This window comes from Physella acuta, unplaced genomic scaffold (genome assembly GCF_028476545.2).
Source record: "Physella acuta isolate Inbredline_101_S28 unplaced genomic scaffold, ASM2847654v3 ptg000611l, whole genome shotgun sequence".
NCBI lineage: Eukaryota > Metazoa > Mollusca > Gastropoda > Physidae > Physella > Physella acuta.
The window spans coordinates 161,744-177,181 of NW_026732130.1; the positions used below are offsets into that span (position 1 = coordinate 161,744).

Below are 15,438 nucleotides of genomic sequence, written 5' to 3' on the forward strand. Positions count from 1 at the left end.
CCGATTGTGAAGTAAAATCAATAACAGCAACGAGCCATATGATAACAGTCTACTTTTTAATCTTATCTGAATCTAGAGATACTTTTAAATATATAATAAAAAGCCTAAACTATATATTCTGTTTTTAATTCATTGATAAAAAATAAGAAAATTGATTCAATTACTTTATTTACGTAATTAAAGGGAAGTAGTATGTACTTAATTATTATGTATTTTTATTAAATTTAGTTTTCTAATAACAATAGCATTAGTGCTGTTGAGTTGATTTTACTTAGACAAAGTTTTTGTCTAGGCCGCACAAATACTATTTGAACGAGACTTTTTAATGTTTGTAGAATAGAATACGCACTAAGTTAACTAGATTCTAGATCTGGACACTTTTTTTTTTATTTATAAAGAAGTAGTTCTATTAATTTGGTAAACGGAAAAAAGTCACAGGAAAAAAAAACACAGAAAAAAGTCACAGTTTTTGCTAGGAAAAAAAGTCACAGAAAAAAAGTCACAGTGGAAAAATTTTATCGGAAAAAAAGTCACAGAAATAAAGTCACAGAAAAAAAGTCACAAAAATATTTTTAGAAATCTTTTTATTAATTTGTTAAGAATTGTAAATTTTGTATGTTTATTGTTGTGGGTTGTATTTTTTATAGCATAAATTATTTATAGACGTTAAAAGCATTATGATTTATAACAATTGTAAGTAAAAATACTCTAAGATAATTAACATAACAATAACAATCTCAACTTTTGTTACGTATTTAGTTAAATACGCGGTAGAAAAGTTAATTATAAAAGAAATTTAGGCACATTTTGCTGTAGTCTATTCTCTGGTCGGCCTCTCCTCAGTAGGCATTGTCCGAACATATTTGTGTTGTTGACGTTATGCGTCAATGACAGCCTTTGAACCTTGTCGGCTTTCTGTTTTGATCCTAAGTTTTGTTATGTAATGAGCGTGATTAATGTGGGCAGTAAAGGTGGTTGAACTAAACATAACTATTGTTGCCATGAGTTGAGGGCAGTAATTCAGATGACCTTACCATTTCACGGTAATGTAATTTAAAAAAAACACGATGAAAACTGTGGACATTCTATTAAATGCTATAAATATTATGTTTAACATAATTACAATCTACATAATTCATACTAAATATTTTTAGATGAATTATAAAAATTACTAGGCGTATACAACCTACACACATTACATTACATTTAATTAATCCTAAGTTAATTTGCACTCTCTGAATATTTAATACATAATAGTATTAACAAATTCCATGCAAATATATATTTGTGACTTTTTTCCTGTGACTTTTTTCCTGTGACTTTTTTTCCTGTGACTTTTTTTCTGTGTTTTTTTTCCTGTGTTTTTTTTTTTTCCTGTGACTTTTTTTCCTACAATCATTAATTTCATTTAATAAGTGCAACATTTATTTAAATTGTATTAGATCAATGTAATTATATAATATATGGCAACTAACACGTCCAAGCTCAACGGCCAACGCAAGTGCTGTTAAATTCAGTTCAGTTTAGAATCTAGATTTAGAAAAAGTCTAGATTTAGTTCAAAGAGAAAATAACGCTTCGAATACACTTTTGTTGATCAGAACACGAAAGCTTAATGGTGAAAGACCTAGTTAAGCTAATTTTAACTTCGACCACTGAAGTTAACTGGAAGTTTCCACTTTTTGTAGGCCTACAACTCCAGGTCTTTAAAGTTTTTAGGCCTAGGCCTTAGGCTAATGATTAAATAGATCTATTTAATACCCTGGCCTAGATCTAGATCTAGAAAATTTAGGTAGATATAGAATCTAGAGATTCTACATCTCACATCTCTTCTCTAGATTCTAAGTCTAGTCAGATGTGGACTAAATCTTGCTACTATTGAACTAAAATCCTAGAATCCAGATCTCTTCTAGAAGTAGAAATTAGAGGGCTTTGGCTTAGGCGTATGGGCTTAACTAACTGACTGAGTTAACTCACTCCAACTCTGCTGGAAGTCCAGACTACAACTAAAATTCTAGATTAGATTAGATCCATTCCAATAATTCCATACTAGATCTACTTACTAAGTAATTTATAGTAACTAGTAACTATTTGCTATCTAATAGTTTAAAGTTTAAATATAGAATCTAGCCTTTTCTAGGCCTAGATCATATATCTTCATACACAAACAAATCTATAACAAACTCCAAGTCATACATTACCTGGTAATTTTAGTTAGTACATTACATTATTTATTACACTACATCATTACAAGTAAAACAAGACATGCTCTCTCGGACCTGAAGTTCTACAAGGCAGATGAATTAGAGTTAAGCTTCTGTGACCCTGGCATATAAATTATAAAGGGATGGTTAGTTCCATTTATGCCCAGCCGACTTTACTTTCCCTAATGTAAGTCTAGTACTAATCAGAGATGGGTGGACTAATGGACGTCGTATAGACTAATCTACTTGATTTTTTGTTATTATTTATTAAAGTCTTTATACTTGCTATTGATATCAAAAGTTTGATACCTAAAAATAGAGTAATTCCTAATACAAATCAGGAGCACCAAACAATCACAGAACATTTTTAAAATTGATACAAAACACTTGTGGGATAATGTGGTTGGATGATAAAGCATATTACTACTAACCTGAGTTGGGATCCTGGGTTTGTGTCAGTCGAACATCAGTGAGTCCACCCAGCTCTGATAGGTACCAAACTTACGTTATGGAAAGTAAAGGCAGCTGGGCATAGTGCTTAATACATTTCTTTCTATGCTGAGGTCACTGAAACAGGTGAAATTGACTTCTTGTGCCCCATGGACTGTCAGATTTACTTGCTTTTACTTACAAAACATTTAGGCCTACCCAACTAAAACTGTTGATTTCAAATTATAAAAAAAATCCTGGTACCCCAATGTCCAATAGCTTCTAAGATCAGAATTTCTCAAGTTTTACTTTCCAGGGTTAAGCACCCATAAGAGCTGGGTGTTCTTGTGAACCAATCTTTCAGCTTTTGAGTTAGTGATCATGAGCTGAACCACACTTACCTTTGTTTAACTTCTTCTTAGATAAGAAATGAGTGGCTACAAAAGAAAACACGAAGATGATAACCAACTTCCTATACCCCCAAGATGGCTTCACTGTCCTCGTAAGGGTCAGCTCATACAAGGTAAATATAAATAACCCTGTTAATATTATGAGATACTAATTATTTGAACTAGCCTCTATTGACTCTATGTCTAATAGATAATTAACGAATTGTCATGATTATTTGTACATCTCTTATCACTGACAGAAACAAAGTGAAGTTTTGTTTTGCTGGAAATCAGGCATACTTGAAAAAAAAAATTAAAAAGCTAGAATGGATACGGTATTATTCTCCAAGTAGTCATAGAAAACTGTTATCCTGTGTAAAAAAAAATCAAAACCCTTGTAGGTTATGTATTAATAAAGGATGGATTATATTAGAATAGATTCTATGTACTGATATTTAGCTAATGCTTAAATAATAAAATGTGCCATGACCATATAATAGATGTTCAGGTGTGACAGCCTTAAACATTACATGAAAGAAAATTTATCACAAAACTCTTTCCAAAAATTGGCCTTATGTTGAATTTCATCTCTTAAATTAGGACTGGCTCTGTCCCTCGTTTATTCATAAGTGGTTGTAAACAAAGTATTATTTTTAAATAGGCCTATATTTTGTTTTATTTTCCAGATAAATTTCTACCCTTGAAGACTCCCCTTGATTCCAGATATGATCCACAAGTCCCTGAAGAATGTAGATTTAACATAGATATGCTGCTGAACTCTTTGAAGGTCTCTAAGGTTAGTTTTATGACACATGGGAGTCATATTCCCAACTACAACTAAACTGGCATGATCTAAGTTTTAAATATTATTGTTGATAATAAATGCAAATGTTTTAACCATTTTGAAACATGTTAACTCCAGTTTAAAACATCTTTAGTTTTGAAATTCCTAGTACTAGATAAGCTAAAATCATCAGTGGTGCTAATGAAATATTTGTAATTATTTTACGTTTGTTTTTTTTTTACAAATGTTATATTGATTTCACCAACAGAAAAAAATAGGATTGTTTGTTAATCTGTGCAACACTGACAGATTCTACAATAAACAGGAAATAGAAACCAAAGAAGGTGGCTGTTGTGTCACAACTCTTAGATGTAAAGGGTATGTTGTTGTTTTTTTTTTAAGTTTAATTCCAGCCTTGACTGTATTTTGTGACCTGGGCTTTTCTTCATTCTTTTCACTTAGGTCAATAGTGATGTGGGTAGGTTTGTGGGTCAATTCTTGTAACTCAATTTCATTTTCAATGCTGTAATTTTGTTCAAACTTTTCAGATTTAATTAGTTTCCATTGACAACACTAGAATATCTAGTTTTCAATTTAATTAACTATTAGTGATAATTGTTTTTTAATTACCTTAAAGATTACTATATTCAATAACTAAAGGGGAGATTATGCTCAATCAGTCAAGTGACTGGTTTGGTTGTGTTCACTGATGTTTCATACTTGAGTGTAGATTTTAAAATTAAATGTGTGAGAAATTTTGTTTTTTTTTTCTTATTAACTCACATTACTTGTTTCTTAATTATGTCTAAGTTAATTAAACATCTGCACAAGTGTAAACTATCTTGTGTTTTGTGTTTTCTATCATACTCAAAATGTATTTCTATATTCTCTTTAGTCGCTCAGAAGCCCCTACAGAGGAACAGACAGAAGCGTTTATAGGGTTGTGTGAAAAGTTTATTAGCAAAAAACCTCTAGAGATAATAGGTAAGTGTGGGTATAAAATCCCTATCCTAATTTTAATTTTTAGAAGGAAATAAATAAAATTATTGAGTTAATTATTTTTATATACAAAGGGCAAAAATATTTGTTTTACAGGAGTCCACTGTACACACGGCTTCAACAGAACAGGCTTTCTCATAGTTGCTTACCTTGTTGAAAAACTGTCCTGGAGGTTGGTGAACTTTTGTCATCTTAATGATTTCTTTCTTAAGACATTAATACAATAAACACATAGGCATGCATTGAATTTTTAAATTGAAAATAATTGTTTATAGTATTGATATTTTTAAAATTATTCATAAAACTTCTTAATTTTTTATTGCATCATTTAACTAGAAATTAAATATTTTTCTTTTACAGCTTGGATGCAGCTATCAGACAATTTGCTCAGGTAATTAAAGCATTTGGAATATCTTGATTTTTATGAAGTCCCAATATTTCATATTCCTCTCTCAGATTTATTGTATTTTTACTTAATAGATCATGAGATAATGACAAATAAATATAATGATTTCATAGTATTAATTTTACAATGACACCATATTTAGCATTATAGAAGCTTTTGGGATTCAAATTCATATTACATTGAGCCATCTCTGTGACCATAGCATTCAAAGTAAATACATGGCAATAACATGCCCAGCTGCTGTGTTACCAGTGTTAACCCTACATTGCCTGGGGTGACTTTTTTTTAAATGCTGTTCCTATAGTGTTGCTTATAAAATCAAACATTGAGTCGATCCAGCACTGATGGAGTTAAACTTGTTAAGTGATTCTAGTTTCAATATAAATGAATGTACATCTGAGCAGAAATAACTTTACAATCTGCACATCATTAGTTGATGTTATGATTAAGATCACAAACATTGTTCAGGCAATATACCAAGGCTGATCAGTCTTAATGAATATGATAACTTTAGGGAGGCATATGCATTGGGTATTAATATAAAAAAAGCATAGTGTTGCCTTAAAATGTTACAATGTTTCTAACTTAGACTATTAATATTGTAAAACTATTCAGTACTTTATAAATTTTTGGGTTGTAATGTCCATGATTATTGTAATTAAATTGAAAGTCACTTTGTGTTTTGTATATAAATTTTTTACTGTAACCTAGCCATTCAAGATGAATTCTTATCTTTGTGTCTTCAGGCAAGGCCACCTGGCATTTATAAACAAGATTATCTGGATGAGCTGTTCCGGCGTTATGGTGATGGTGACCCTGAGGAAAGACCTCAAGCACCTGCATTACCTTCATGGTGTACAGGTACATCGTCCATTAACAACCATACCTGAAGTTATTTATAGAGTTCAGGTTTAGGAGATGAACAACCATACATGAAGTTATTTATAGCATTCAGGTTTAAGAGAATATTCTATTTTGGGGGATGATATGCTTATTTTGTTCTCTGTATTTTTATTTTTTTGTTGAGTCAGTAAAAATGTTTTACCTCAACCTGTTATTTGTCAACTTTGTTTAAATATGTCATCGTTTTATTTTATTACTGAGAAGTAAATTGAAGAATGTGTTTAAAAAAAAATTTGAAATATTTTGGTTTTTAGAGAGTGATGACACAGAAGTTGATGATGATGGTAAAGCTGTAAATGGTGCTGGTGGAGGAGGTGGTAAACGGAAACGAGAATTTGCCAAAAAGGTAAATGCAGAAGATTTATCATTTATGCTAAATTAAATAGTAAATTTAAAGATAATTGCAAATATTCAGAATGGATTATTTTTTTATTAACTGCATTCCCATTCCACATTTTAAATCAGATTTCTGTAATATATTTGAAGATAATTACAAACATTCAAAATGGTTTCACTCTTCAGTAACTGGATTATGTATCACATTTTAAGCAAAATTTTTCCTGTTATACTCTTAACCTCTCAAATTTTAGGATGCCAAATTCATGGAAGGTGTTAAAGGTGTATTTCAGATCACTACTCAGCCCAGGTTGTCCCACATACAAAGGAAATGTCAGTCCATGGCTGGCTGGAAAAGGTAGATTACTCTAAACTGTAGTAGATCACTATAAACTAGAGTTAATGAGATGTGTGTACTTTAATAAAAGACATGGCTCTAAATGAAGTGGTAATTTTTATTTTACTTTTTTATTCCAGCTCAGGCTTTCCGGGGTCTCAGCCAGTGTCTATGGATATCCAAAATTTATCTAATCTCAAACATAAGCCTTATAAGGTCAGCTGGAAAGCTGATGGAACAAGGTATCGCATTTTTTTTTTCACCTGTTGGGTTAGCCTTACCAAATTTAAGTACTGCTTATGTGCTTGTAGTGATACTTGATCCTCTAATCTGAACAGTATTGAGTTTAAGTTCCTGTAATTGTTTAGCTGATGACTTTTTAAAATAAAAAAATCAATTCATTTTTAATAAATTTGATTGGGCTTCTAAAACCTTTGATTTAACTCAGTAGATTGCTTGTGTTTTTTTAACGTCCATTTTCAAATGTAATGTCTTATTTCATCCATTAGGTATATGATGTTGGTGGATGGAAAAGATGAGGTCTATATGATAGACAGAGATAATTGTGTTTTCCATGTGCCCCATCTGAATTTCTATAAAAGAAAAGACTTGAATTCTTACTTAGGGGACACACTTTTAGATGGGGTAAGTATTTGATCTGATTTTTATAGAATTTGAATATACAGATTGGTATTGCAGGAAAGCATGTTTAATTTATATGTATACCAAAGTTATCATGTTTAATTAAAATTTAGCTTGTTAGCTAGAATTGTTTTTTTTTTAGTATACTTTTCATAAAAATACTATTCCTGCATTTTGTTAGTGTTAGATAACCTTCAACTTTCATGTTTTTGATAATTAAATAAATATAATTAACTATTTATTTTTACATAGGAGTTGATTATTGATAAAGTGGATGGCAAGGATATACCAAGATATTTAGTTTATGATATAATCAAGTTTGAGGTTAGTGACTAGTTTTGTAAAATAATTTGTATTCTGGTGACAAGTCTGTAGAACCTACTCAGATAGATAATGCATCTTCTGCAGTTATTTTAAACCATTAGGTCTATTGTGTTTTTTATTATTTCCATTATTGCAGATACCTTCTTTGTATCAGTCCATATCATTGCAGCATCCTTCATATCTATGCCTGATCTTTTCCAAATCATTTGGTTTTACTTTTTTAACTTTGTCTAATCCTTTGTTTAGCAATGTGAAATTTTCTAAATGGATATTCTAACCATATTTATTTTCTCTCTGTTTTTAATATAATTTTGAAATGGACTAAAGGAATAGCAATATTTGATTTATAAAGATCGTTATGCTAACAGCCTTTTTGTGTGTATTAAACATAAGGGTGATTCATCTAAACCTAGGTTATTTGTATTTTACTAAGCTTGGAATTTAAACATAACAAAGCTTTTCAATGATTACAAATAATACATCACAGGGTTTGGATGTGGGTAAAACAGACTTCGACCGTCGTATGCTGTGTATAGAGAAAGAAATTATAGGACCCAGGTACACGAAGATGCAACAAGGGACTTTAGACAAATCCAAGGAACCCTTCAGTGTTCGCATCAAAAATTTTTATGACATTACTATGTGTAGAAAGGTTTGTTATATTTTAAATGTTAATCTAATGCACTCCTCAATGTAATAACCACTAATGCCCCTTTTATTTCTTGCTGTAAATTTCAATTATTTTATACCCCAATAGTATCTGAGGTGAATTAATCCCTATAAAACTTAATTTTTTTCCTCCCTGAAAGCTTTTTTATTAGCTATCCTTAGTTTCAGCATATTTTTTAAATTAATAAACTAAGCTTGATTGTTTCGTGATATATTTTTTTTTCTGTCTTGTGTTACAATGTAAACTTTTGTTGTCAGATTCTTGATGGTAATTTTTCTAAAACATTAAGCCATGAAGTTGATGGGCTTATTTTTCAACCTAGTGCTGATGTGAGTGTTAAAAATAGCTTTTGCATTTTGTATGTATTTTATTGCATTTATATTGTTTTAAAATTTTAAAATTTGTTTTTTAGTACAAAATTAAACTAAAGAAAAGCAGCTTTAGTATATTTTCATGCTTTGATTGTATAAAATGTATTATTATAGACCTTAAGGTTACTGTTCAATTTTGCATGGGATTTTTTAGCCCTACATATGTGGAAGATGCCAAGATATTTTAAAATGGAAGCCACCTGCTCTAAACTCAGTTGATTTTAAGCTGAAGATTCAGAGGGTTGAAAGGGTGGGGTAAGAATCTGCTTATTCACACTTCTGTTAGCACTGCATATTTGGATTATATATCTATTGCAATGTTTCCTCAATTATTCTGCTACTTAACTATTAATTTTAAAAGTACAGGTAATGAAAGTTAACATTTATGTTTATACCAAAACTTAACTTAAGCTGGATTAAAATTAAAAAAGGTCCAGGCTCAATGTCTAATCTTTGTTTTTCATAGAATGTTACCTGAAACAAAAGGACTTTTATATGTCGGGCAGTTAGAGGCACCATTTGCTGAAATGAAGGTAGGACAGCAGAGCCAATCTGTAGATAATTTAGAACTTTAAATATCTCTTATAAAATTGTCTTCATTTGTTCCATAAATAAATTTATACATACACATATATATATATATATATATATATATATATATATATATATATATATATATATATATATATATATATATATATATATATATACATTTAATACATTTATGGTTCTAGTACATTACTCCAGCTTCCAGTCAATATCTCCCTGCTGTTATCCCCTAGTACAGTAGCACCCCTACTGCGAATTACACCCTCATGTTAATCAACCCCGAATACCTAGTATACGTTAGCAGAAAATTTAGAAACCAGGTATTGTAATGGGCTAACATAGTACGAAATAAATTGTACTTCGTACTTTACCTTGGTATTGAAAAGAATACTAATCAGGGAAACTAGCCATGCAAAAAAAGCATTTACCCTCCTGAAAATAACCTAAGCTATCTCCATCCAAGCTTAACTCTTTCCGTAAACATAACCTTTAGATAAAGATTACGCTTTTTGTTAGGATTAAGGTCAATTTTTAATGTCCTACTCCAGTTTTTTTTATATATGTATTTTTGCAAGATTAATTTTAGTGGACTTCATGGAGTTTTTTTAATTTGTCTTACAGGTAACGAAGAATCTGAAACAATATGACAATAAAATAATTGAATGCACATTTGATGGACAATCCTGGCAGTTTATGCGAGAAAGAACAGACAAATCCTTTCCTAATAGCTACAACACTGCTATGGGTAAGAGAGGGCACACATGTTTCAGTGAATTTAGGTTTATTTAAAATTCCAGGAACTTAATTAAATCCGAAATCAGTGATCCTATATGAAATTTAAATGTGCCAGAAATTTTTTCTTTAGTTTTACAGATGTTTAGGTTAAGACACAGATATTGTTTTTAGGATGGTGTGTTAAGTAAATTGAATAATAATATTTTTTATTTTTGAAACTTCAATTCAATGTATTCCCTTGAAGTGTTTTGTTTATATAAACGACTTGAAAACTTTTTTTTTGATGGCCTTAAATTTGTATGTATCTAATAGGAGTCTGTGGGAGCATTAAAACACCAGTCACAAAAGATCTCTTACTGCAAGTGATAGAAAAAGACAGATGGCAGCCGGATGCTTCGAAGTTAATGCCTCCACCTGTTAGAAGACCTTAATAAATGTGATTTGTAATTTATTATAAAAAAAACAAGTGTAAATATTTTTAGAAGTCCAATACTTTGCCAGTCATCCTTAAAATTAGATTGTGTATATGCTGGTGCTAAATTCCATAAATTAATGCAAATTATTTGCCAGATTTAATTTCAACTGTTACATTGTTTTAGATAGATTCTGGTCGCAATAAGTTATCTTGGTATTCAAATCTTTGAAAGGTCGTATACACGATTTTATATTCTATCATGCAGGTTTGTTTTTTTTAAAAACAAAGTATTTAAATTGTGTGGAGATTTTACTAAAAAGTAGCTGATTAGATTTAATGATTACTGGCTTGGAATGATGCAGAACAAAATTAATTTTAAAAAATGGAACTTAAATTCATTTGCCATGAAAAATGTTTGTAGTATTAATTTATTGTAACAGAAGAAACTTATCTTTAACTAAAAAAGTAACATAACCTTTAATTTTATCTACTGCTTAGTTTATAGACACATGACTATATTTTATTGTTAAGGTAATGAGATAGTTACTTTGTTTATCATTCAGTCTCATTACCATAGCCCTACCATATCCACCTCAAACTGATTCCTGATGTATTTTAGAAAACTGCTACTGACACATTGTGTAAAAATATATATGGCCTTTGAAAACGTTTTTATGAATGCAGTATTATCTTTGTGCTCTCTGGCAATTACTTTAGTGTAACCAATACAATTAAAAAATATATTATTAATTTGGAAGTGCTCTTATATGCAAGACCATATAGCAAAATCTGTACTACTTTTTATATGGTAAACCTCTTAGTTTTAGTGTAATTTGTTCGGGTTTTTTAAATTTAAAAACAAATTTACATGTCTTTCATATGGACTTGTTTGCAAGAAGCAATCTATTGTAAATAAGCAAAATGTTTAGCAGTTATATGTAGAACTATTTTTATTTGTTTAAATAAGTCCTACAGCCTTCTTGGATTTGTAATTCTTATACATTAGCATTTTTAGTAAGCATTTTAAACTTGATTGTCAGTTAGAGTTATCTCTTCTAGCTGATTTCTTTCTTTTTTAGAAAAATTACTGATAAGCATGCAAGACAGAATGCTTCATTAGCCAAAAAACAATCCCATTTTATTATCCAGTAAATTAGATCTAGAGTTTTACAGCTCATTTTTTAAATATACAACAATAATAGAAGTCCATAATTAAGTAAAATATACTCTTTATTTTAGCTTTTTTTTTTTTTTTTTTTTTTTTTTTTAAATTTAACTCGGTAAACCTTAAAAAGTCCACTATTTTTTTTAAAAAGCATTCAAAAATTGAATAGTTTACAAATATTTTATTAAATTTAAATCCTCACTTTGGTGCTATTGAGTTGCCTATGCCTCAACCAAGGTGATTTCTAGTAGCCATCTTTTAAATTTTACTCGATATTGCGACAGTTGATGATTTGAATTAAGATTCACGTGCATTTAAAATAAGTTTGTACTGCCACTGAGTATTTGAGTTTAAGAGATGATTTTGACAGATGTAAATAAATGTGTGTGTTGCGATTCCAAATCTTTGACTTTGACATATAATTACAGGGTTTGAGTAAATGTGTAGGTTATGGTATAAATTTTGAATCACGACTAATAAAAACATACGGTATAATGATCTATATATTATTTTTTTTGTGATTCTAATATTTGTTGCATCTACTATACAAATGTTTCATTGCTAACTATTTGAATGAACACATTGTCTTTTGCATACCACATGTGCAATGCTGTACAGTATGATTCCAATTTGCATTATGTGAACTTTTAATTCAAACATAATCTTCAGGGCAGCGTAGTGCATTGCTTGTAGCAATATGAGTCAAAGAACCAAACTGAAAATGCTATCATATAAAAACAAATTTTCTAATTTATGTTATAAAATGATTTTTATTGCATGAAAAAATACATAAATATAAAGTGCATTCACTTATCACAATGTAATGTCTGTTCAAAGTGGTAAACATAGAGCTGTTAATCTTAATTTAACGTTTTCTAAACAATGAGTTTTCAAGATTTAGAATTTTTTTCTTTTTGAAATAAAATTTCATAGTATACAAACAACAAAAATAGCATCACACCTCTAATTCAGCTCTGACAAAATGATTCACGTCCAGACTAAATTATCATTCAAGAGAGAAAAAAACATACTTCATCATTCAAGAAAATAAAAACATACTTTCAAACCCTCTCAGTCAAAAAATACATTCATGCTTCTTCCTTTTTCCTCTGCTTAGTCTTTATTCCAGTCCGTCGGTATTCTGATCTTTCTTGCAAATATTCTTGTGTGCACAGTTCAACAAATTCTGGATCTTTGTAACTGAAAAAATTAATTTTAGGTAATTAGCAACAGCATTAGCTATGATAATGTTACATTTCTTGGGTAACACAAAAATATTAAAGTGATATTCAAGTAAAGTTTATGTGGTTTAACAATCTAGCTGTATTGCGAAATTTTGATAGTAATTGGTTGAATGATAAGGAATAATTGTGTATATATGTTGTTTTATGCAGAAATAGTAACGCTTCTTCTAAATGATTTTACTTACGCAGAGGAAAGGCAAACTTCCATGGCCTTAGCTTGACTTCTACATTTAAAAGGTAACAGTAGTCCATTTTCTTTTGCACATGTACCAAAATCTGAAGAAATAAGTAGAATCAAATCAAGTTAGACCTGCAGCCTAAGATAATTTTATTCTCAGTGGCGTTTGGTACCTAGTATCTCCAAATAAAGTTCAATAAATAAAAGTTGGAATTTGCAGATAAAATGCTTGAAATACGATAATAATACTCTAATTCTTTAAAAGATATCAACTACTGTTGTTAATAAGTAGAAAATAGCTTACTTCTGACTTCATCAGCACACCTCTCTTTTTTAGCTTTCAACTTCATTTTCTGTGGAATCATGATTTCTTTTTCAGCCTTTCTTAGAGTTTTGTCATCAGGATCCCCTGGAAATAATTTATTAAGGGATCATAAATGACATGAAGCTTTTAAAACACTTGTTAGTGTGTCCCTTTTATTGTCACATTCCTTCACCCCCTCCTCATTTCTGAATGCACTTCTACTATAAATATATATTATTTTTTTTTTAAATCCAGGTAATCTAGATTTTTTAAACCTCAATAAGTCCTAAATCTGTCTAATAGTTTTAAATCATTAGGCCTAATCACACAGTAAAATGAATAAGAATTCATAGTGAACTAGTAAAACTAGTATAAATTACATTTTATAATTTAAAAAATTGTAATAATTGTATAAAACTATGAATAGCTGTAGCATAATATGTAAATATAGGCTTAATTTAATATAAAAATAATAATAAACATTAATCTAGCGTAAATCATTCTGCTACATTAGACCTAATATAATGGGATCCGGACAAAAGGCTGACATCAACAAACGGCAGACAAGGACAAAAAGTCGACAAGATAAAAGGCTGAGGTAAAACTCCATTTTAGCGTATTTTATTCCCCCGCTTCACGTTCACCTCCAGTTGAGTTTATTTTATTATAAACACAACGTAACACACATAAACTTTAGGAAAACACTAGATCTACTTATTTTTTATGAATTTGATTTTAATTAGAAAATGTAAAAAAAAACATAAAAAAGCATTAGAACTGTTCCAATTAAATATGGTGTGATCATCAGCGGGAGAAAAATCCTTACACGGTCGAGGGTTCACCATGAGTTCACATTGACTTTATCAGCATATGTCATAGCTCGGGCAATAGCTGTTTGAAATTGTGTTGGCCTCAGTTTTGGGGTCATTGTAAGTTCATTAATGTTTATTTATAGTATCATGCCTGGGAGGTACTTGTAACAATACAAACTTAACCGCCTTGCAATTGTGAGTACGTACTTTACCCATTGCCATGAAAATTCTAACTGACACACGAACATAGATCTAGCACATTCAATATTCTAAATTTGGATTTTTCTCAAGTTTTGACAAAAGTAAATTATCAAAATCTAAAACAAAGTCAATCTCTTTGTTTTTTTTTATTCATTTGTTAAAACAAAAATACAATACAAATAAATAAATCGTGTTTTCCTAATGTTTGGGTGTGTTTCGGTTATTATAATAAAATACTCTCAACTGGAGGTAAACAAGCAACTGAGAATAAAATACGCTAAAATGGAGTTTTACCAAAGGCTGACATCAAAAAGGTTGACATCCAAAAGGTAGATGACATTAAGCCAACAAACCATAAGCGGACTAGATTGCACTGTAGTAGCTTTGTTACTTTCTGCCCCATGACTTTTGTCAACTTGCCCCACCTTCCCCTACCCACCTACAATGCTTTAAACATCCTACTATATATTTTATGTTTGTCTGCCTTATGGCTTATGGTTTGTCGGCTTATAATGGCTTATAATAATATAATTGTCTGTATGACTCTGCCTTTTTTTTTTTGTCAGCTTTTTGTATTGTCGTTCTTTTGGATGTCAGCCATTTGGCCTACACTTTTACACTAAAAACACCCTAATATAATAAATATTAAATAAACTGAAAACTGCTTTTCTTGTTTGTTTGTTTTTATTGTAAAAATTTCTAGATCTAGAATTTAGAGTAAAAATAGTTTAGATTTGATAGGAGCTACTTTGTACTTTCACTTTCGTCTTAAGTTAAGCAGCGTCCTGGCAGTTTTACTTCAAAATAATAATTCTTGAATTCGGCTTAATAAACTGTTACATAACATTTGAGATAAGATTCGTGTGTAGGCTATGAGATTTTGAAACACTACCTAATCCGTGGGGACCACCGCTGTATGTATCAGGTAATACATGAAATACTTCTTTCATTTCTGTTTTCAAGGTGGAAGCCATGTTTATTGCATTCTATATAGTATAGTAACAAAAATAATATAGTATCGACTACAAGATTAATTACAATT

General features: G+C 30.1%; 2 protein-coding genes across 5 annotated transcripts; one reads left to right on the forward strand and one right to left on the reverse strand.

Moving 5' to 3' along the window:
- Positions 1-280: 280 nt before the first annotated feature.
- LOC131947887 (mRNA-capping enzyme) lies at positions 281-12,155 on the forward strand. Of its 4 annotated transcripts, none has more exons than XM_059309270.1 (19): positions 281-327; positions 3,055-3,155; positions 3,708-3,817; positions 4,074-4,183; positions 4,701-4,789; positions 4,901-4,976; positions 5,165-5,195; positions 5,957-6,071; positions 6,368-6,459; positions 6,704-6,807; positions 6,927-7,028; positions 7,296-7,431; positions 7,681-7,752; positions 8,240-8,404; positions 8,680-8,751; positions 8,948-9,048; positions 9,260-9,326; positions 9,964-10,087; positions 10,390-12,155. In XM_059309270.1, exons 2-19 carry the CDS (start codon positions 3,062-3,064, stop codon positions 10,506-10,508), a joined length of 1,779 nt encoding a protein of 592 aa, XP_059165253.1. In that variant the 5' UTR covers positions 281-327; positions 3,055-3,061; the 3' UTR covers positions 10,509-12,155. The 4 variants fall into 4 exon arrangements, with proteins under 4 accessions (XP_059165253.1, XP_059165252.1, XP_059165251.1 ...); XM_059309269.1 differs by lacking the exon at positions 281-327 and adding an exon at positions 1,572-1,791; XM_059309268.1 differs by lacking the exon at positions 281-327 and adding an exon at positions 1,573-1,701.
- Positions 12,156-12,421: 266 nt separating this feature from the next.
- Positions 12,422-15,385, reverse strand: LOC131947888 (COX assembly mitochondrial protein homolog). The gene is made up of 4 exons (XM_059309273.1): positions 15,289-15,385; positions 13,384-13,488; positions 13,087-13,177; positions 12,422-12,857 (listed from the first exon to the last, which is right to left on the reverse strand). The coding sequence occupies exons 1-4, from the start codon at positions 15,368-15,370 to the stop codon at positions 12,746-12,748; spliced, it is 390 nt and encodes a 129-aa protein (XP_059165256.1). The 5' UTR covers positions 15,371-15,385; the 3' UTR covers positions 12,422-12,745.
- Positions 15,386-15,438: the final 53 nt, after the last annotated feature.

Coding starts and splice junctions, on each gene's coding strand:
- LOC131947887 (XM_059309270.1), top strand. CDS start 3,062: ATGAGTGGCTACAAAAGAAAACACGAAGATGATAACCAACTTCCTATA. Junction 4,184..4,700: donor ACAACTCTTAGATGTAAAGG/GTATGTTGTTGT, acceptor TATTCTCTTTAG/TCGCTCAGAAGCCCCTACAG. Junction 6,072..6,367: donor ATTACCTTCATGGTGTACAG/GTACATCGTCCA, acceptor TTTGGTTTTTAG/AGAGTGATGACACAGAAGTT.
- LOC131947888 (XM_059309273.1), bottom strand. CDS start 15,370: ATGGCTTCCACCTTGAAAACAGAAATGAAAGAAGTATTTCATGTATTA. Junction 13,178..13,383: donor GTGTGCTGATGAAGTCAGAA/GTAAGCTATTTT, acceptor TTATTTCTTCAG/ATTTTGGTACATGTGCAAAA. Junction 12,858..13,086: donor GAAGTTTGCCTTTCCTCTGC/GTAAGTAAAATC, acceptor TAATTTTTTCAG/TTACAAAGATCCAGAATTTG.